At 41.9% G+C, this 23,737-nt stretch overlaps 1 protein-coding gene and 1 non-coding gene across 3 annotated transcripts in view; both read right to left on the bottom strand.

Annotated features, from left to right (window-relative positions):
* HHLA2 (HHLA2 member of B7 family) overlaps window positions 1-13,436 on the bottom strand; it is a 125,347-nt gene extending 111,911 nt beyond the window's left edge. Inside the window, 1 exon segment of the mRNA XM_089330369.1 lies at window positions 13,411-13,436. Coding sequence (XP_089186495.1) covers window positions 13,411-13,436 — 26 coding nt within the window.
* The window catches only part of LOC103350624 (HHLA2 member of B7 family), a 194,868-nt gene that overhangs the window by 127,634 nt on the left and 43,497 nt on the right, over window positions 1-23,737 (bottom strand). Inside the window, exon 3 of one of the 2 annotated variants that reach the window (XR_016232417.1) lies at window positions 23,108-23,335. The exons of the other annotated variant lie outside the window; for it this stretch is intronic. This is a non-coding gene — a transcript (HHLA2 member of B7 family). Of the gene's footprint in view, window positions 1-23,107; window positions 23,336-23,737 lie in introns of those variants that run through there. 2 annotated transcript variants of the gene reach the window in all.

Raw genomic sequence — 23,737 nt, 5'->3', positions numbered from 1 at the left:
GGCTAGAGTTGGCATGGTGCGCTGCTCTTAAGTGCTCAAACATGGAAAAGATACCCTCCTCTTAGAATCCTGCACAGATTACCAAACATAGTGAATCTGTGAGTGATAAGAGCCTGACACTCCAGGTATCTGTCTCATGGATAACAGTTGATGACTTAGGGAGAGAGAGAGATCTCTGATGGTGAAAATGACATGACAGCAGACAAGGTAGCAATGCCTGGTCAGCCACCCCCCAGATACTCGTGGAATAAACTTAGACGACCTTGAGGCAATAACCTATGTGAGGTCATCCCATCCACATCCAGTGAGTGTCCCCACATTTGTGGCAGTTCCCAGGCACCCCAGGCTCTCAGGGAAGCTACTAGACCCCTTCCCACCCACACATTTGCCATTAATGTAGGAGCGGATGCAGAATTCAGGCCCTGGATTCCAATGCCCATAAATGACCTTACTATGCTAAAAAAGGCTTCTCAAGAGTCATGTCCCGACTCTCCCTACTTTGAACAGGTGCTCACACAATGGGCAGTGAACCTTCAAACTCATTTTGACTGGGTTATACTGCTCAAAGCATTTTTGTCGAGACCACAGTTCTTACAGTGGAAAGTCTCCTATGAGGAAGGAATAATGCTGTCTATGGAATTGCAGTAACCTTTGATATGCTTACAAGCCACAGCACCTACATATATCCTCATGAACAGGCCCACATTGGAATAGTTGCCTATTTTGATCAGGTCAGAGATTTGGCACTTAGAGCCTTAAAAAATATAAATCCTCCTAATTATAGTCAGTTCCTTAAAAACCTAGTTCAAGGCCTCGGCAAATGGTTCCCCGATTTCCTTGCCAGAGTCTTGGAGGGAGTAGAGAAAAGATTACTGCCTGGCCCTGATCAAGACAATCTGGTCAAACAATTAGCTTGGGAAAGTGCTACTAAAGAGGCAAAAGCAGCAATCGCCCCAGTCGTAATGAAGACATTTCTAAATGGATAGTAGCTACAAAGGAGGTAAACCCTGCTGATACACCCATACAAGCCCTAACTGCAGCCATTAACAAACCGAACACAAGGAAGTCTAATGATCCTCCAGTTTGTTGGGGATGTCAGGAAACGGGACACCTATGGCGAAACTGCCCAAATGCTGACAGAGCAAGCCCAAAACGCTTTGTTCCAGATGTAAAAAAGGCTTTCATTGGGCAAAAGATTGCAAGACCAAGCCTTTAGACTCCCAGTGGGGCAGCCCTCAGCCCAGCAAGTAAGAGGGAGTCCCACCACTATTAACTGATCGATGCCTATCTTCAATCTGAGGCCAAAATTGACCCTATACTTAGATGACATTGCCTTTGTGGGTTTAATTGATACGGGGGCAGATGCCACTGTCTTAAAAGCTAGGGACGCAAGAAAAATGCAACATTGGAAGACAGGGCCTGGGCCCGATCTCCAAGGTGTTGGAGGATTAAAATCGGCTGATCAGGTCATCACGCCTGTAACATGGAGAGATGACAATGGAGATATGGGAACCATCTTTCTGCTAATTGTTGAGGTTTCCATGACTTTATGGGGGAGAGATGTGCTTTCACAAATGCAAACAGTCCTTACTATGGATCACAAATCTCCACAAGCCAACGGCTTTAATGGAGAGCCTACAAGTAAGATTCACCCCCAATTCTAGGGGCCACTGCTCACCTCATACAAAAGCCAGGCCCAATCCCCATTGAATGGGAAAAGACAGGGAACATCTGGGTAGAGCAGTGGCCAATATTACAACCCAAACTTGGCATCTTTAGAGAATTGGTACAGAAACAATTGGAAAATGGACACATAGAGCCCTCCACTAGCCCTCAAAACACACCCATTTTTGTGATACCAAAGAAACAGGGAAAATATAGGCTACTACAGGATTTGAGAGCCATCAACAAAATCATAAAAAAGATAGAAACATTCCAGGTTGGCATTCCCCATCCAGGGGCCATTCCTAATGGATACCACATAGTTACCATTGATATCAAAGATTACTTCTTTTCCATTTCCATCGCAGAGCAGGATAAGGCCTACTTCGCCTTTACAGTATGGGAGCCCAATTTCCAGCTCCCTGCAAAAAGACTTCAGTGGACAGTACTCCCACAAAGCATGAAAAATAGCCCTGCCATTTGCCAAAGATACATTTCTCATGCGACCAACACACTTAAAGATCAGTGCTTGGTCATACATTATGTGGATGATATCTTACTTGCTCACAAGAATGCAGCAACTCTGAATGCCTGTCTGAGACAACAAGAAATTTATAATTCCTGGGTTTGTCTATTGCCACAGAAAAGGTACAACATTTTCCTCCCTTTCAATTCTTGGGTTATCAAATCTCCTCCCATATATCTCCAATGGGCCCAAACCTAAAAGTCAAGCACAAATACTCACTTAATGAACTTCAGCAACTATGTGGCCAAATCAATTGGCTGAAGCCCTTCCTTCCCCTAACACCTGCAGAGCTTAGCTGCTATACGATTTACTAAGGGGAACAGCCCTTCTTCAAAAATCACAAGGACACCAGCAGCCAAATCCACTAAAGAAAAGATCAACACCCAGTTGCCAAATATAAAAACCTTTAGATATGACCCTCAGGTGCCTCTATTTGCCATAACCATATATCTACATTCAAGGCCCCTTAGGATTTATTTGGCAACAACACAGACCACTTTTTTGGGTGCACATAGCCTGGAGCGAGTGTTGTAAAATAGTTAACAAAGTAGACACCATCCTTATGATGGAACTTAAATTAAGATATTATGCCAATAAGATATTTAACACAGAGCCAGACATAGTGGTTCTAACCCTATCACAATTAGAACTGTTGACATTGATGCAGAATAGCACGCTCTTTCCAACTTTAATGATAAATTTCCCAGGACAGGTTGACAATCACCTGCCAGTGGACAAGCTACTTCAGATGATATAAACCTTAGAAATAGACTATTCAAAACATGCTTTCCCTGATAATCAACCTATACCCATGGCACCCTGTGCATTTACGGATGCCAACAAGTCACTGTTTGGAATAGTGATCAAATATTCAACAGAAAAAGATAAGATCCATGTAGAACCCCACAGGGGATCAGTACAGTTGGGAGAAAAAGGGCAATAGTCAAGGTTCTACTCCTTAGCCATGATGGGCCGGTAAATATATTTTCGGAGAACAAATACTCAGTACAGGTAGCAAAGACGATCCCTTTTGCAGTCTTTAACCCAACCAATAAGCCAATTGACCAGATGTTCACAACACTTAAAGAGCTAACTGAGAACAGAAAACATCCATGCTATATCTCACACATAAGATCACATACTGGGTTACCTGGCTTTATTTTCCAAGGCAACAAAAAGGTTGATCATCTTATCTCCTGCAACACGGCTTCCACTGGACACCTAGAACAAGCCCGTATTCTACACCAAAAATTTCATGTCAGCAAGCAACATAAAATTGCTTTTCCCGGAGCTAACAATGAGCCAAAGCAAACACCTAGTACACTCTTGCAACAACTGTGCACCCCTCGCCCCATTAGGCCCACTGCAACAAGCATGAGTGAACCCGCGAGGCCTTGCTCCTAATAAGCTCTGGCAAGTGGACATCACCCACATTAACTCCTTTGGTAAACTTACGTTTGTCCATGTGGTGGTAGATACTATTCAAAGGTTGTATTTGCAATAGCCCAATCCAGAGAAAAGGCTAGTAATGCAATAAAGGTGGTTAAATCAGCCATGCTGGTCCTTGGTGTCCCCTGGACCATAAAGACTGATAACGAGCCAGCGTATACATCACAGGAATTTAAGTCCTTCCTGAAATCCTGAAACATACAGTCTGCCACAGTTATCCCATATAACCCACAGGGACAGGCCATCATTGAAAGAACTCATAGGACAATTAAAGATCTCTTACATAGACAGAAAAATAATCATATGCCCCCACACCCACAGCTTGCTTTGACTGAGGTCCTTTTCACTATCAATTTTCTTACTTTTGATTCCCAAGGGGTTAGCCCAGCTTATAAACACTTGGGATCCTTTCCATCCCAGACCCCAGCCTCTATGGTTAGGTGGAAAGACCCCCTGACAGAAGAATGGAAGGGACCACACCCTCTGCTAACCAAGGGCCGAGGATATGCTTGTGTCTTTCCAGAGAATGCAGGACAGCCCATTTGGGTACCAGCCAGAAACAGCAAGCCTGCAACTGACAGCCAACCAGAACCAGCTGAACAAGACTGAGAGTCCACCTTGTTAGCAGATGCACCTGCCCTATCATCCTACCCTGAGAATCTGCCCATAGCCACATCCATTACTGTTTTATACCCCCACTAGCTCTGGTCAGCCACTCAAATGGCCGACAGCCTGTGTGCAGTCAAGCCATGCCTGATGAACATTGTTCCTCATTCCTACCCCTGCTCCCAGGTTCTGTGTGGTAACTCCGTGCCTCTTGCCCCCACCATGCTCCTCCTCCCAGAAACAAATCCACTGCAACATTCTACCACCCACTGGAAACTAGGTTGCAAGTCTAGGCCCCCTCCCCAAATCCCCAAAGGCATTCATGCCAGCTTTCATCATTCTTTTGTAAGATCTATTATGAAGTAAGATAAAGCTATGACTTCCTTAAAGGATGCAGACAGTCCCAGCTTTCACCTCTGAATCCCCAGGGCCATGTAGTTTCTGGTACATCACAGCCACTCTAATGTCAGTTTAGGGAAATATCTAAGTTCTTAAAGCATGTACATGGGGAGAACAGACTGTCACAGAAACCTCAGAATAGAAGAACTAGGTATTCTTTGAAGATTTTTGAAGTTCTAGGATGAAACACCTACACATACAAGGATAGTTGGTATGCAGAGATTGTTCACGCTGAAAGTAAAAATAGAATTAAGGTTTTTAAGAATATCAATGGCTGAGAGACAAGGGTTGTGCTGGTTTTTATGTCACAGAGAAAGTTACTATAAAATGTACACTGCCATTGAAGACTAGACCAACAGTTTTAGGCTATGTACTTTTCCTTTGTGATGCATTTGTCAGTACTGCACCAGGGAGGGTACCTGAAAGGAAGTAGGATGAACCACAGGGACCCCACATTAGGGAAGCCTACAGGGCCACTACTTGCAGAACTTCAACTGTTAGGCTGTGAGTTCTGTCACCACTTCAAACAGCAGTCTGGATTCTCCTCTGCATCTTCAAGCTCTTGAGATGACAAACAGAATATTCTTAACCCTGATTATAACCATCATGTATATGTACCTGCACTACGGCCCAGAAAAGAATTTAAAGTAATGTTGCCATTTAGCATTTATTAAACTTACAAAAGTTTAATAAAAGAAATGGGAGAATAACTAGTAGTTGAATCCTCAAGGTTCAAATAGGGCTGAAATTTACAACCATGCTGCAGTCTTTCAATCATCACAATACTGCAGAGGACAGCAAATTTGAAGTTTAAAGCTGAGAGGTAGACACATATGACTAAGATTAGACCTTAAATGTATCTGAGAGACAGACTAGGCATTAGAGGTTTCATATATTAGGCATTTGCTGAATCAATTCAATCAGTATTTATTTGAGAAGAAAACATTCTCCCAATATTCCAGCTAGTAGAAAAATATGGTAAGTTATATTCACACATTTACTTTCCAAGATGCTAAAAGTGATGCTTGCCATGGTTTTTGTCCTCCTTTCTTAATCCATAGCTGCTACAGAGCTGCCACATCTGTGCCCGGCTTTCCATGGCCTTCTGAATGCTTTCTATGCCTCCCTCTTGCCTCTGTTTTTCCAGTATTTCTACAAGTCTCAAGTCTAGAATAGCATTTCTAGACTTATCAGTTTTGTGGTGAGTAATCCTTTAGCTTGCTTCCAGGTGCTTTTATAACTCTCAATGATCACTCTGGAGGCGGAGTAGGTAATCCTCCAGCCTATTTTAGGATAAGGAGACAGGTGCTAGGGTGAACAAGGGATGGACCCAGTGAATAAGAGTTAAAGTTGGAGGTTGCATTAGATACTTGCCACGACCCTCTCAGAGCCTCTCGGTCCACGTTTTTGTTTTGGCCATTCTTGTGTCAACTAGCTCCACACAGGTAATTACAACAGCATCTCAGATACTCTGTTTGCCTGTCTTTTTTGTTGCCCCAGAGATTTTCTGCTTCCGAGTCAGATTCCTGAAAAAGAAAATTAATACCCTATAGTGCTAATTTCAGCATCGGGGTTGGGTTACTCCTCTATTCTGTATCTCTGATGGACAATCCTTCTATTTGGCTACATATGGCCATATATGGATCATGAAAGGATGACCACTAGGACTAAGCCCCAGTTGCCTACAGACACTAGCTCTTTCTCCTTCTTATTTCACTCCTTTCAGGGTCCCCTCCCTTCTTCTCTGGGCTCATTTCCCAAAATAAAGTACCTTGATTTGCTTCTTGGGGAAACCTGAGTTAAAATAGATTGCAAACACATTCTTTTGATTTTCTGTACTATTTATTACCCTATTAATCATCAGTCCTAAAACTCAATACTCGCCGGTGCCGTGGCTCACTAGGCTAATCCTCCGCCTTGCAGCGCCGGCACACCGGGTTCTAGTCCCGGTTGGGGCGCCGGATTCTGTCCCGGTTGCCCCTCTTCCAGGCCAGCTCTCTGCTGTGGCCAGGGAGTGCAGTGGAGGATGGCCCAGGTGCTTGGGCCCTGCACCCCATGGGAGACCAGGAAAAGCACCTGGCTCCTGGCTCCTGGCTCCTGCCATCGGATCAGCGCGGTGCGCCAGCCGCAGCGCGCCGGCCGCGGCGGCCATTGGAGGGTGAACCAACGGCAAAGGAAGACCTTTCTCTCTGTCTCTCTCTCTCACTGTCCACTCTGCCTGTCAAAAAATAAAAAAAAAAAAAAAAAAACTCAATACTCATGTTTTCTTTCTTGATTTCCAATTACAGATAAGCAAAGGCTATAAGATTTAATATTTGAATACCAATTTAACCTTTTTATGCACTGTATGCATTGCACAATTAAGTACTTACTAATAGGAACTTATGGTTACCTTTAAGGTAACAATTGTTTAAGATGAAAAATATGTATGAAAATATACCGAAATACAGAAGCTGCCCTTCTACAGATGACTTGAGAGAGCTGTTGGAAATAGTTCTCTTTACCTGATGGCATTTCAAGGGTCAGTCTCTAAAGCTTTCATATCTATAAACCTTCTTGGCCAGCTCTTTTTCAACATGTGTTTTATAATAAGGAGATTTTTATTCTTATGTCTTCCTATTTGAGATATATTAATGGCTTGTTTTAAACAACCTCATTGAATAAAGAGAGAAAAATGATGTCTTGATAGCTTTGAGGTATATAGTAGCAATACTATCATTATTTACCAGTTGTAATTATATATACATAAGTATTAATGGAGATTTTCCATTCAATAATTTTATTAAGATAGAATACAGCTATTAATATTTGTATCTGGTACAATAAGAATCTGGAGAAAAATAAATGAAACCTCTTAGATGAAATGCCATGGTGCTATCAGCATAGCAGCACACGATCAAGAAAAACCAACTACTGAATATCAAACCACGCTTGATTCGGAAAGGACAAATCTAAATATAAATCATAGCCAAAGAGAATAATTCTGTTCAGTTTGTGCAGACTATCAGTTCAGTTGGTCACACTGCTTCTGATATAAGAGCCAGCAAGAATCATTTTATAGTATTTGACAGATAACAGAAGTCTGGAAGCCTGAATGTAAACATTGCTACAACTGCTTATTGAGATACAGTACATTAGGTTATAAAGATGAAGAAAAAGGCACTAAAGCCCAGCTTTTGGATCTTAGATATATTAATGGAAACATTTATCACTATGGAACAACTGATTTTCTTCCTTGACTTTCCTAAAGAAAATATCTACGATCTGTATATACTAGCTGAACAGTGCATTTCTTTCAAAGAAATAGATACCTGTTTCAGTTATTATTCTACTTGCTGAACACCAAGAAGAATAATAACTTGAATTGTAGTTTGTTGGAATATAGAAAATAAGAACAGGTCATTTCATCTGGAAGAACTGCAGAGCAAAAGCTGTTTGCATAATTGCTCTTAATTTCTCAAGGGGAAAAGATACACTTGATTTTCTAAAATTCCTCTTGAAGCTCTATGCAAATTGCTCTTCAATGAGAAAGTGAAATACTTTTGTTTCTATAAGGCCAACCCTTGGACTTCATATTTCACTAGAATGCAAGAGTGCATAGGTATATTATCACGGCTTTCCTGGATTTCCAATACTATTATCAAAATTTTTTTGTTATGTTTTTGTTTGGTTGGTTTTTGTTTCTTTTGTTTGTTTTTTGTTGTTGTTGTTGTTGTTTTTGACAGGCAGAGTGGACAGTGAGAGAGAGAGACAGAGAGAAAGGTCTTCCTTTGCCGTTGATTCACCCTCCAATGGCCGCCACGGCCGGCGCTGTGGCCGGCGCACCGCGCTTATCCGACGCCAGGAGCCAGGTGCTTATCCTGGTCTCCCATGGGGTGCAGGACCCAAGCACTTGGGCCATCCTCCACTGCCTTCCTGGGCCACAGCGGAGAGCTGGACTGGAAGAGGGGCAACCAGGACAGAATCCAGCGCCCCGACCAGGACTAGAACCCAGTGTGCCGGCGCCGCAGGCAGAGGATTAGCCTATTGAGCTGCGGCGCCGGCTTTATTATCAAAATTTGATTGCTATTTGCATGACTGTCTTGAAAAAGACAAAATTATGAAAATAATACATTTACTTAAAATCTTATATGTTAACATGCCAATAATCACTAGGCAATATATTCAGGAAGAGGCAGGAATTAATAGAGAAAGCAACAATGCCTGAAGAATAGTAGACATTACAAAGGGTCACACCTGGTAGTAACATTTAATGGTAAGGGAAGCCAACAAGATTCAGCAGAACCCAATAGGACCAATGGCAGGAAAATCTCTTTTTCAAGAGAAAGGCTAAGTCATCAGCCAGTGGCAGACAGGGTGGACTTTATTGGATATGCATTATAAAATCTTCATTCTGTAGGAAATTACATACTTGCTCTGGAAACAGGGCAATTATGTGAAATGTTAATGACTACTTTCACACAAAAGAAGTGTCAAAATAGCAAAGTAGGATTGGATTTTATGAGGAGGTTAATTTCTCAAGTCAGCATATAAAGCAAAACACTCAGAAAGTCAAAATTGCCCCTGAAAACTGTTCTTGAAAATACTTTACCACATAAAAAGTAGACAGAAGCATCCCAATTCCAACAGTGAGTTTTTATTTTTTTTTAAGCATAGGAACAATTACTATTTCTTTAGTTTGGATGACTATTATTCCGGTTGAAGACCCAGTGTAGTTGGTTTGCGTTTAGGGGCTATCTGGGTACCAAAAATATCCACTTACAAGCAATATGTTCAAAATCTCTATGAAATGGCTACATTCAAAATTATTCAGTATGAATTTTGAAAAGTCACAGAACATTATGTGGCATCAATTGCCTTTAAGATTGCAGAGATTTTTTTTTTTTTTTTTTTTTTTTTTACTTACAGTTGAAAGCAGCAGCCCTTGAGGTCACTACCTATTTTATGCTCTGGGTCTGGGAGATAGGGTCATTTCTATGTGAAAGAAAGCAGTTAAGAAGTATTGAACCACAATAAAGGAAATCCAAAGTCCCCACTGAATGCTGCATTTTGACCTAGCACTGCCAAGTCTCTAAGTGGGTACATATGCCAATCTCCTGAGTCTGATTTCATAGTTTGGATTATTGACTCATCCTTACAACTGAAGGTCCTTTGACATAAGACTTAATCAAAAATTTGGGTCAATTCTTTAAAAAAAAAGTTTGGGTCAGTTTTGAACATAAGCTTTAACAACAGTCAAATCTGCAGTTGAATTTTAGAAATCACTTTTTGAAATAAACTTTTCTTTTTGAGATAATTACAGATTCACATGTGGTTGTATGAAACAACACATAGAGATCTCATGTACCTGTTACTCAGTTTCCCTGGAAGGCAACATCTTACAGAATTACAGTACAATATTGTAACTAGTATATATCTGTTTGCTAAGGCTACCGCAGGCTGGGAAGCTTATATATCAGAAATCAATTTCTTCATAATCTAGAGGGTAGAAGGTCAGGGTCAGGTGTCAATAGGGTTGGTTTATTTTAAGATCTCTATCCTTGACTTGTAGATGGCCATCTCCCTGTGTTTTTTTTTTTTTTAAGATTTTTTTATTTATTTGAAAGACAGAGAGAGAGAGAGAGAGAGAGAGGTCTTCCATCCGCTAGTTCACTCCCCAATTGGCCACAACAGCTGGAACTGCGCTGATCTGAAGTCAGGAGCCAGGAGCTTCTTCCGGGTCTCCCACGCGGGTGTAGGGGCCCAAGGACTTGGGCCATCTCCTACTGCTTTCCCAGGCTATAGCAGAGAGCTGGATCGGAAGAGGAGCAGCCAGGACTAGAACCGGAGCCCACAGGGGATGCTGGCGCAGGGCTTTAACCCGCTGCACCACAGAGCCAGCCCCTCTCCCTGTGTTGTAACAGGACCTTCCTTCTGTATATTTTTGTGTCTAAATCACCCCTTCTTCTGAGGGCCTACTCCAAAGACCTCATTTTAGCTTAACTGCTTCTTTAAAACCCTCCAATCTCCAAATACAGACACATTCATACTGGTAATTGGGATTTCAACATATAAATCTGGGGGAAGAGAACACAGTTTAGCCTATAACAACTAGGATAATGACGCTGATTAAGACAATAGAGCAGACTCATCACCACAAGGATCCCTCATATTGACCTTTTATAGCCACATGCATCTCCCTCCCCTCAGCTGAATTAAATCCTGGTAATCACGAATCTGTTGTCCATCTTTGTAATTTTATCATTCAACAATGTCTTATGAATGGTAACCTCTAGCATATATGCTTTGGGAATTGGCTTTTGAAATTAAGCATAACTCTCTAGAGATCCATCCAGGTTGTTGCATATGTCAATAGTCTACTCCTTTTCATGACTGAGTGGTAGTCCATGATGTTGGTATACCATAGTTTGCTTAATCATTCACCCCTTGAAGGATATCAGGTTGGTCTTCAGTTTTGGCTATTATGAAACAAAGCTATCACAAATACAGGTGTACAAATTTCTAAGAGAACATACATTTTCATTTTTCATGGGAGAGATGTCAACAGTACAACTGCTAGAATGTGTAGTTGTTAAAGATAACACCAAACTGTTTCCCACTAGCAATATCAGTGAAGCAATTTTTCTAAATCATGACAAAAATTTGGTAGTGGCACTGATTTTTTTTTATTTTAGCTATTCTGAAAGGAATACAGTGGTATCTCAGTTTGATTTCCATCTTTGTGATTTTTTACAACTTTTGGATTATAGTGGTTCTTCCCCCCATAACCACCCTCCTATCCACAAACCATCCCATCTCCTACTCCCTCTCCCATCCCATTCTTCATTAAGATTCATTTTTAATTATCTTTATACAGAAGATCAACTTTATACTAAGATTTCAACAGTTTGCACCCACACAGAAACACAAAGTGTAAAGTACTGTTTGAATACTAGTTTTACCATTAATTCTCATAGTACAACACATTAAAGACAGAGGTCCTATATGAGGAGCAAGTGCACAGTGACTCCTGTTGTTGATTTAACAACTGACACTCTTATTTATGACGTCAGTAATCACCCAAGGCTCCTGTCATAAGCTGCCACGCCTATGGAAGCCTCTTGAGTTCACAAACTCTGACCTTATTTAGCCAAGGCCATAATCAAAGTGGAAGTTCTCTCCTCCCTTCAGAGAAAGGTACCTCCCTCTTTGATGGCCTGTTCTTTCTACTGGGAATTCACTCACAGAGATCTTTCATTTAGGTAATTTTTGGCTACAGTGTCTTAGCTTTCCATGCCTGAAATACTCTCATGGGCTTTTGAGCCAGATCTGAATGCCTTAATGGCTGATTCTGAGGTCAGAGTGCTGTTTAGGGCATTTGTCATTCTATGAGTCTGCTGTGTAGCCTGCTGCCCATGTTGGATCATTTTCTCCTTTTTAATTCAATTATTATTAGTACTTCCTGACAGCCTCGAAAGAGATAGATGCCCAAACTCTTCACTAGAGCTTTTCTTTTTTTTTTTTTTTTTTTTTTTTTTTTTTGACAGGCAGAGTGGACAGTGAGAGAGAGACAGAGAGAAAGGTCTTCCTTTGCCGTTGGTTCACCCTTCAATGGCCGGTGTGCTGCCCCCGGCGCACCGCGCTGATCCGATGGCAGGAGCCAGGAGCCAGGTGCTTTTCCTGGTCTCCCATGGGGTGCAGGGCCCAAGCACTTGGGCCATCCTCCACTGTACTCCCTGGCCACAGCAGAGAGCTGGCCTGGAAGAGGGGCAACCGGGACAGAATCCGGCACCCCAACCGGGACTAGAACCCGGTGTGCCGGCGCCGCTAGGCGGAGGATTAGCCTAGTGAGCCGCGGCGCCGGCCTTCCACTAGAGCTTTTCTATGATATTTTTCTGGAATAGAGATTGCTGTCTAAGAGTTTTATGTCTTGCTACCTTTCCCCTTTCCTGGACTTTTTTGTAGAAAGATTTTCGTTATGGTTATTTTGGTCTGTGTTCATGGCATTTCCAGATTACTGGTCACTTCAGCTCCAATGCTGGGGCATATGAAGCCAAAAGAAAATTCAAGAAACTCTCTACACTGCTGCTACGAGGAATCCTCCTCACCTATTGGCCTTCTCTCTAGCTTTCAGAGCCTCATTTTATATATATATATATATATAATGTTCAGGTTCTTAGTTGTACTTAGAGACAGGAAAAGTGACAAGATTAAATAAAAACTTAAGGTGTTCAACACATGTAGGTGCTGAAATACTGAATCACTTCTCTTTGAAATGAAATTTTGCTACCATTCGCCTGATTTTTCAAGTGCACATTATGAAAGGTTTCTGAATATTCTGGTTTCATGAATATCCAAAATCTGCAAGACTTTGATAACTTCTCTATACTATTACAATTACTCCTGAATTTCCCCCTTGGAAATGGTGATTGCACTCTATGTAGATAAATGTGATTTCCTTAGCAAAGCTCTAACACATAGTAGGCACTCAAATTCCTGTTTGAATGCAAGTTCTTCCTGCATTACTGCTATTTTTAGGTAAATCTTAAGGTCAGTCTCAGCTTCAGGGCCATTTTCTCAGTAAGGAAATAAGAATGACAGCTGGCACCTTTATCCTGGAAACAAAGTAGGTATATACATAAACACACTCTTCTAAATGATATCCTTACGATTCACCAAAGGAGGAGGAGGAGGAGAAGAAACAGGAGGAGAAGAAACAGGAGGAGGAAAGGGAAGAAAAAGAAAGGCAAACTGCTCCACTGACATCCTGTCATTATCACAGGTCTTACCCTGAATTTATTCTCAGTTTCCGCATTGTTCTACTCCACAGCAGAGTGGAGGAGAATGGTAGTGAAGCCAACAGAAGTGGAGTCATTACGATAGAATCAAGAAATAATTTGCAGAGGTTACAGCCCCCACAAGGGAAAACTCAAGACTTCATTCTAGTAGTCACAAATTAGGCTTTCCTTTACTATAAAATAGCAAAACAGGTACATCACTAATTGTCGCTCCCCGTCTTCGTGGAGGAACGACACAGGACCCTGCGCTGTTCTTTTGTCTGCTCGGCCCTCCCCGGGTTTGCTGCTGGTTCTTCCCGGGTTGGCTACTGTCCCTTCCACCTCCGTGGAAGGGCGGTTCCCCCTGGCCGCTTTCCCCACTTCCGCAGGGGAGCGGCACACCGCCGGCCGGCTCTCTCGGGGGCTGCACAGATGTTCCTTCAGATAGATGTTCCCCTTAGATGTTCCTGGTGCATGCCGTCTCTCTCCTCCCTTATAGTCCTCCTCCACCAATCCTAACTCGGCTGCCCACACGCCGAGTACACTGCTCTCCAATCAGGAGCAAGTCCTACAGTTTATTGGCTGAACTGGGGGCAGCTGTGTAGAAGCTGTTTTCTTCTCTCCCAGCGCCATATTGTGGGAGAGCAGATGCATAGAATAAGTCTTAATTCCAGTAACTCAGTCCAGTCCGGGTTGCTCCCCACAACTAATATAAATCAGAAATGAAAAGTCTTATTTCTCCTACGTTAGATTATTGAATGAGAACGATGCATAAGCAAATCTAAAATATTACATTCCAAAAGTTATAAACTTAACATTAATTAATCTTACAGTGGAGTATAACAGCGGAGTACATAGTGATAAGTTCTTTGAGTTATTGAATAGTTATTCACAGTTTTAAAATAGTTTGAAGTTTTGAGCTGGAGACAATTGCAAGGTGTACAATCATATCCCTGAGGTTAATTGGCTCAGCTTCTGGATTCTAGCAAGTAAAAATCATCTTTTTGAGAGTTCTGAATCTATAGGGGTCTGAGCCATCCCCCCCTTTCCTGGCATCAGGAAAACAAAAACAGAGAGGTGCCATGCACCTGGAGAGCCTCACGGTTCCCATAATTTGTCCCAGCTGCAAATTAGGCAAACATCCTGTGCCTATCATTGCCCCAGCTATAAATCATGCAGCCCCAGAGACTCCCTGTCTCAGGGACACCCTGTCTCACAGTACCTGGTATCCTCTTCAGCTGCTCCAGCCAGTATCCCACATCCCTTTGTTTGGCCGCTCCAACTCATCTCCCACCTATCTCCCTCCTCCCTGGACACAAGTTTCCTATAAAGCCCCAGCATTACACATGAGCTCTGATCTCTCCCTCTGAGGGTGCTCCCCGCACTTCTTCACCCTATTAAAACTTTTCTTTGCTCAGCATGGTCTTGATTGTCGTTCTCAGTCATGGTTGAAAACCCTAAAATCCTAAGATTAAGATTTTCTCAGACATTTTGAAGAAGCGCAGTTATGGTGATCTGTCACAATTGTAGTTGGTTTTAAAACATTTAGCTTTCCCTAAACACAACAAGCGATTCCACTAACTTTCTCACTATCATCTTTCCTTACTCTCCTGGAAGATGCAAATATGCCAGAATCTCCTTACTTTGGAAGGGAATTAAATGGCAAAATTCCTTAAGATCAGCCTAGCTTACTCAAGATCACGTGGTTCCCACTGTGATAAGTATTGTATTTCTGCATGTTGTAGAAGGCATTCTCAGGTTCAGAAATGAAGGTTTGCCCTTTTTCTAGATGAGTCAGCTATAACCTCCTATTTTTTTCTTATCTTCAAGGCAAGCATACCCAGACTTTGGATTACGCTTCTTCTGTTACTAGGTAATGGGAAGAATGTCTTAACTCACATAGGGACTACTGACTTCTCTGTATAACCAATTTAAAAGCCCCCCTTGAGGACAAGGGTTATATTTATTCATCTTTGTCCTCTACCACCTAGCCCACTGCTTGGTAGCTAATAAGCATTTTTAAATGGAAAAAAAAAACTAAAAGATTTTTAAGAAAGAGAAATTAAACTAGAAGTAATTTTACTCGAGTGTTTCATTTAAAGTGGCAAAACAAGGGTAGGCATTTGGTGCAGCAGTTAAGATGCTACTTGCAATATCTGCAGCCCATATTGGAGTACGTGGATCCACATCCTGGCTCCACTTCCAATCCATGCATCCTGATAATGTGCACTTTAGGAGGCAGCAGGTGATGGCCCAAATATCTGAGTCCCTGTCATCTACATGGGAAATCCAAATTTATTTCCTAGCTCCCGACTTTGGCCCAGCCTGACCCTGGCCATTGCAGGCATTTGGGGAGTCAGTTCGTGCATGGAGAGTCTCTGTCTGCAAGTCTGTCTCTGTCTCTCTGCCTTTCAAATAAATAAAATAAAGTATTGCTACATGTTGACTGCTCCAGGCAGGTGTTCTGGGGAGATAAAACACTCAAGATCTGGGCAAAAACATCCACAATACAAGTATTGCATTCAAACCGGCATAGTTTAGGGGGAACCACAATTGGTTGAACAATTGGAGTTTATAAGAAACATGGAGAGGAGTAGTTGGAACTAAGGATTCACAAGGGTCAGTGCAAGCTTTTTAGTACTTCAGCATATTTTTTGAAAAGATTTATTTAGGTGAAAGGCAGAGTAACGGGAGGGTGGGCAGAGGGAGAAATAGATCTTCCATCCACTGGTTCATTCCCCAAATGCCTAGAACAGCCAGCACTGGGCCAAGCTGAAGCCAGGAGCCAGGATCTCCATCTGGGTCTCTTATGTGGGTGGCAGGGATTCAAGTACTTCAGCCATCTTCTACTGCTTCCCAGGTGTTTTAGCAGAGAGCTGGATCAGAATCAGAGCAGCAGGACTCAAACCAACATGGAATACAGTTGTCCTAAGCCCAGGCTTAACCCACTGTGCCACAATGATTGCCCCACCCCATTCAGCATTTTTCCCAGGTACAATAATGCAAATGGGAACTTCAGACATGCTTCTTTTTACTTTTTTAATAGATTGAATTCTGTTATAATTTAAGGGCTTTCAAAACATAGCCTCAATTTGAATTTAGACTCTAGAAGAAACAGAAAGGAGCAGATGAGAAGTCAGTAGAAAGAAAGTGTATGATAGAAGTAGAACAAAGTATGAGTAAACCAGAAAGGAATGGAAATCTTCTCTCTTTTTTTAAGGATTTATTTTATTTATTTGAAAGGCAGAGTTACAAAGAGAGGTAGAGACAGAGAGAACGAGGTCTTCCATCCACTGGTTCACTCCCCAAACAGCCGCAAGCGGGAGCCAAGAGCTTCTTCTGGGTCTCCCACGTGGGTACAGAAGCCCAAATACTTGGGTCATCCTCCACTGCTTTTCCAGGCACATTAGCAGGGAGCTGGATGGGAAGTGGAGCAGCCAAGACACGAACCAGTGCCTATATGGGATGCTAGCCCTGCAGCCAGGGCTTTAACCCGCTGTACCACCATGCCAGCCCCCTGAAAATCTTTAACATCAAGATTGCATTAGATGACAAAGACAAAAAGCAAGTTGGCTTTGTGGACAGATAGTTTTGTGGTGATGGTTTCTTCTGTCTTAAACTATGATAATTTTTTTCTTCTGAAAATGAAATATTTCTGAGTAGATTTTTATTGCAAATTACTTTTATTTAAAGTATGTGGTTTCCAAAATATGTTATTCTATTTTCCAGTAAGAAAGAGTGGGGGGGGGGGGGTTGTATTGTGGTACACTGGGTTAAGCTGCCATTTTGCCTGCATCTCATATCAGAGTGCCAGCTACTCTACTTTCAATTCAGCTTCCTGCTAATGCATCTGGAAGGGCAGGCCAGGATGGAATTCCTAGCTCCTTGCTTTGTCTCAGCCCAGCCCCAATTGTTGGGGCCATTTGGGGAGTGAAACAGCAGATGGATGATGTCTCTGTCTCCCTCTGTCACTCTGACTCTCAAATAAATAAATAATTAAATCTTAAAAAAAAAGGAAAGAAAGAAATAGGTGAAGGGGAGTTTGGAATTTTATAAAAACATGATAGATAAAGAGTCAACAGTATTTATGTTTCTAGGATACGGTATATTATATTAATATTTAAGTATATATAAGTATATATAATTATATATACTAATTATATAGATATAATTATATATCTAATTATATATAATATTTAGGTGAATATATATATTTAGGTAATATATATATCAATATTTAAGTATATATAATTATATCTAATTATATATACTTAAATATTGATATATAATTAATATTTAATATGGTATATTAAATATCCCAAACTACCTCTCCCAACTGAATCTAAGAGAATGACTAGAAATATAAAAACATCTTTTATGAAGTGTCAGTAGATTGGTATAAAAAATTAAGGAATATAAAAAATGTCCCAAATTATTTAAAAGCAGAAATTTTGAGTGATAAGTAAGTACCAGATCTCTTGACCTGTCAACTTCTGCTGAAATGTAGAGACTCTGGACTTTCTTTTTCATGAGCTAACAGGAAAGTAAAGAACTAAATCCTATAGCCTATCAATTTGGGGAATCCAATTGGTTACTCTTCTATAAAATGTTGATTCTTTCAGGATATAAGATAAAAAATAGCCCAAAATAACAAAATCAAGAAAATGTACTGTCTTTTTTTTTAAGATTTTATTTATTTATTTGAGAGGTAGAGTCACAGACAAAGAGAGCGAGACACAGAGAGAAAGGTTCTCCATCTGTTGGTTCACTCCTCAAATGGCCTCAACTACCAGAGCTGGGCAGATCCAAAGCCAGGAATCCAGAAGCCTCTTCTGGTTCCCCATTGCAGGTACTGGGGCTAGAGAGCTTTAGGAAGAAGTAGATAATCCTCAAAAGGAAATCAGAATAGCAGTTGAACTCTTATGAGTAGCAAGGAAGGTAGAAGAGAGTGAGGTACTATTCATAGGAAGTACCTTCACAAAATTCATAGAAAAATGTGAATTATCTTTTCATTCCATTTTTCCATGAACTTTTTGGGTTTCCCATATATTGAAAAGATAACTTAGCAACCTATACCTGTCATTTTCAAAGGGGGGGGCATTAAAACCTTTTTTACAACTGCAAAAACTTCACTCTGCAAATTCTAATGCATAATATTCAAATAGATAGGAAATAATCCCAGATAAAGAGACTGAAGAATGGGTGTTTGACTTAGCAGTTAAGATGCCCTTATTCCATTTTGGAATACCTGGGTTCAATTCCCAACTCTAGCTCCCAATCCCAGCTTCCTATTAATGCAGACCCTAGGAGGCAGCAGTGATGGTTCAAGTAGTTGGATCCTTGCCATCCACATGAGAGGCCAGGATAGAGTGTCCAGCTTCTGATTTTAGTTCAGCCTTGACCCAGTCCAGCCCTGGCTGTTGTGGGCATTTGGGGAGTGAATCAGTAGCTTGAAGTCCTCTCACTGTCTCTTTCTCTCTCTCTCTTCCCTAAAATAAATAAATAAATTTTTAAGCTTTTTTTTTTTAAAAAAAGGGGGGGGCGGACTGAAGTGTAAGAAGTAAAGCTAAGCCTCTAGCCCACACCTAATTTAGCAGCATAAAAGTTTAAAAGTGGCCAGTGCAGGTGCAAGCTGGAAATGGCTTTGACCGGCAGGAACAGTCTGAGGTAGGTAGCATAGCCCCCATTGCTCCTGCTTGCTTGGAGTTGTTAGCTCCAGTTCAGCTCTGTAACAATAAGGTTCTTGATCAATATTGACATCCTAGAAAGGTGGGGTGTGTGAATAAGACATCTACAAATGTTGGAACTGGATGGGGGCTTCAATATGTGGTAAGAAAATGAAATTACAGACTCAGGTGGATGAAAGGGGAAGATTGTGAATGCCAGGTTTGAAACACCTGGCTGTGGTTCTGCAGCTGCCTCCCACCAATTAGCCACCACATGGGTAAAGGAAAGACCACGGAGGGAGTCTTCACCATCAAAAACACAGATTGCCCAAAAACAAAAAACACCTCGGCCTTTCTTCTGTGAAACCACACTGCTCCACACTGGCTAGAGATGCAATCAGCCTGATTACAACCTGAAGCAAGAACCCAAGAAAGAAACGCAGAGAGGGACCGAGTCTGGCAAAGCTTCCAGCAGGTGATGTCAGCTGTTTACTCTTCCACCATGCAATCACCTTAGGTGTTCAAGAAGCCCCTGGTTTAGTGGACACAAGGGCTCTCTTCATATTGGGTGTCGTCAAATTATCAGTCTCAAGCAGAAGTGGGTCATGGGAAAGCCTTATTTACTGCGACAAGTAAAGCAGACAATGGGGAGGTACACTTCCCACAACTGCCTCCTTGAAGCAGTCTGCAAGTGTTTTAATGGCAAGGGTTGGAGGGGGTATCCAGGATGAGAAAACGGGAACTGGGAAGGCCTTTCCTGCTCACAGTATACATCCAGGATGTAGAAAAGAGAAGCAAAAGGCCCTTCCTGCTCAAGCAACACAGTCTTCATATTTTATACCTTCAAAACTGACTGACACTGGCTTCTGGCAAATCTCCTTTGGTTATCACGGTCTGGCCCCCTATGAATGCAGTTGTTGCAAGATAAGCTTTCCTGGAAACATCTTCTGAAAAACAAGCTGAAATGAGCAAACTGTTTCAGATTCTCTGCCTGTGTTCCTGTGACCCTTTTTTGCATAAAGCCTACACCCTTGGTTTCACTGGCATCACATCAAAGAGCTATATACAACATTTGCTGTTCACATTGTGAGTGTAAAGCAAGCAAAATATGCAGTTTAATTGTTCTGAATCCTGTGGTTTCCTTCAGCCCACTTTCATCATCATGTAACAGTCAGTGTATATCTTGAATTATGTTTATGACCTCAGAATTCAAATCTCAAATTTGGATAGCCTGTGAGGTGCATAGATATATAATTTTACCTGAATCTATTTTGGGGACTATTACCAGTAAAATAGCTTGATCGGATTATTTGTTCAAGCCAATTATTATACCTAAGACACGCCTGCATATATATCCACATATTGTAGCAAATAAAAGAAAGTAAGATGACAGCTTTCTCTAGTAAACCTTGTCTCTTAGATCCTTTCCTCCTCCTCAAGTGCTGCCCTAAGCCCCTTGGAGTTTCCAAAACCTAAATTGTGATAACACCCATATTTTTCCCAGCAAATTGGACAATAAAGGGTAGTTAGAGATTTTTCCAAAGCCAAGTATATCTTATGCTTTATACATCACAAGTGAAAGGAAATGGCCATTGCTCTTCAGTGCTCTTGACAAAATAAAAGATGGATAATTCAAAAAACAAAGACCAAAAGCACATTACTCAGAAGTCCCTTTCCTGGAAAACCTGTAACAAGGAGCAGAGCCTATTGAAAGCCCCTATCTGTAGCAGCTTCAGGATCTGCTGCTGTGTGAGACGCAAAAATAACCTTCCCCAGACAGATGCCAGCCAATGACTTAGAACAACAAGGATACGAACATGCAGCCATCTCTGGCCTCCGCAAGCCTCCTGTGATAGGTGATCTTTCTTCTAGAGCTTTCTGCCAATCTAAGCGTCACTCTTTAAGGCTACATCTCAGTCTTATGCTCTTTCTATCCAATGTCCTTTCATTTCATACCTTCTTTCACAGGGGTCAACCCTGTAGTAGAGTTTAAAGAATTTCCCTATTCCTGTTAACTTTCCTCTTTGTGTGTTATAGGCTTCATCAGCAATAAATTGTCTCTGTGGATGCTTTCTATTTCTGTCTCTGTGGATGCTTCCTAGAAGAACTCAACCTAACACAGTTGGTACCTGGAATGGTTGGAGAAAGCAGGTAATCAGATGGGTTTTAGAGAAATGGCTCATTTACCAAGTAGGTGGTCAGAAGTGCCCCCATCCTAAGCATGGGGGGCAAAGGCTATGCCCCAACACAAGGTGGAGGCCTGGCTGCTAAAAATGTCACTGGCTAGGATAAGAAAAACTGGGACTGTGGTTCTGAGAATACCTGGAACCAGAGCCTGAAAAGAGGACCGGCCTTCCCCATTAACTTTTTTTTTTAAAGACTATCTTTTTTTGACAGGCAGAGTGGACAATGAGAGAGAGAGACAGAGAGAAAGGTTTTCCTTTTTCCGTTGGTTCACCCCCCAAGTAGCTGCTACGGCTGGTGTGTTGCGGCCAGCGCGCTGCGCCGATCTGAAGCCAGGAGCCAGGTGCTTCTCCTGGTCTCCCATGGGGTGCAGGGCCCAAGCACTTGGGCCATCCTCCACTGCACTCCCTGGCCACAGCAGAGAGCTGGCCTGGAAGAGGGGCAACCGGGACAGAATCCGGCGCCCCGACCGGGACTAGAACCCGGTGTGCCGGTGCCACAGATGAAGGATTAGCCTAGTGAGCCATGGCGCCGGCCCCCATTAACTTTGTGTAAAGAAAGACACTTTGAAGGACTTTTCTTTACCAACTATCATGCGCCCACCTTAAGAAATGTCGTCACATCTCCTGGGTTTTAGAATTGGGTTAAATCACAGCATACACTTGCTGGGGTGTGCCAGGCCTGGCAGGGAAGAACAGAAAGTAGGCCTCAGAGGAACTACAAGAATTTTCTGCTTTGTACTGGCAAGAACAAGGAGAGTATCCCCATAATAGATTCTGAATGTGTTGGATCAAGGATGCCAGACTGTATAAATGAGAATGTATTGACTTTAGGCATTTACTGGGATACGGCCAGGACCCTTGGGTTACAGTGAAAATGCTGATAGGATGGGTCATAGAAATCTGGGGAAGTACTGGCCCACACTATGCAAAGTAAACATGCTTGAGTCATTGAGACATAGAGAAAAGGATTTAGTGGATTAGATGGATACAATATTTTATATGAGGCAGAATTTCTACCAAAGGATATTCAACAAAAAAAAGCTGAAAAATGTACTGAGCAACAGAACCATTAGGAAGGCACTAGAGACAGGAGTACTAAAATTACAAAAACGTTGAATGGTTGTTTTCCACTTCAGTCCAGGACTAAGAGTAGGGAAGGTAGTCTCAGTGTTGGATTCACAAATGGCAATGGGAATAACGGGAGATAAGGTCAGACAGTGGTGCTCACCTGCCAGAGACTAGAGTCAAAACTATCTTAACAACAAGCAAACTTAGAAGGGCAGCCAAGAAGGCTTTCTTTCATCCAGAGATAAAAGAGACCAGCAGTTAATGATGCTGCTGCTTAATAACTACAAACAAAAGAAGGCAAGATTGGAAGAACAGGAGGCTAAAGTATTCATCAGATTTAAAAGTCACATCATTTTGGCTTAGTTCCTAGACGTGAGCCGTTTTAAATTTGGAACTCATTGACTATAAAGAGGTGGGTGCTTCCTCAGGAGAAAGGGCTCCGCAGAAGCATGGTTAAGTATCACACCGTGACTCCACCCGTCCTTCCCCAGTTAGATCTATGGACGTTTAGTTGCACATGGGAAAGGGAGATGCCCAGATATTTCAATGACTTTTTTTTAAAGATTTTATTTGTTTTATTTGAAAGAGTTACATTGAGAGAGAAGGAGAGGCAGAGAGAGAGAGGTCTTCCATCTGCTAGTTCACTCCTTAGATGGCCACAATGGCCGGAGCTATGCAGATCCGAAGCCCGGAGCCAGGAGCTTCTTCCAGGTCTCTCATGTGGGTGCAGAGACCCAAGGACTTGGACCTTCTTCTACTGCTTTCCCAGGCCATAGCAGAGAGCTGTATCGGAAGTGGAGAAGCCGGGGTTTTTTAGTTGATACTGACACCCATAGAACAAAATCCAGTTTCCAGTGTTAAAATTTTACAAAGAACTGGCTTTCAGTACATTCTTTGGTCTTTAGCCAGAGTCAGAGTTGTGGTACAGTGGGATAAGACATTGCCTGCAATGCTGGCATCCCATATGAGTGCAGGTTTAAATCTCAGCTGCTCCACTTGATCTTGCACCCCTTCCACCTGCAAGAGAGACCCAAATGGAGTTTAGGCTCCCGGATTGGGCCTGGCCTAGCCCCAACTGTTCATCTGGGGAGTGAAACAACAGATGAAAGATTTCTCTCTTTCTATTTCTCTCCCTGGCCCTCTCTGTAACTCTTCCTTTCAAATAAATGAATAATTTTTTTAAGAAAAGAACTATATAGCCATCATGTCCCTGTCCCAAGTGTATAATTAGAATTGACATGCTTGGCAGTTGAAATAACTCTCACATTGGGTTGGTCTTATGGGTAGGAGTTAGAGGAGAAGGTCAAGTGAAAATGAATTAAATATTCCCACTCCCAAGAAGATAGTAAAAATAAAACACCATATTTAAGACAGAAAATGTTCCTTATCATATCTCCATTTCATTTGCCACCCTAGCCT

Source organism: Oryctolagus cuniculus, chromosome 4 (assembly GCF_051225735.1).
Source record: "Oryctolagus cuniculus isolate XC-2025 breed Fujian yellow rabbit chromosome 4, ASM5122573v1, whole genome shotgun sequence".
In the NCBI taxonomy this organism is placed as follows: domain Eukaryota; kingdom Metazoa; phylum Chordata; class Mammalia; order Lagomorpha; family Leporidae; genus Oryctolagus; species Oryctolagus cuniculus.
The sequence above is the reverse complement of the archived record's forward strand: the minus strand, read 5'-3'. Positions and strand labels throughout refer to the sequence as shown.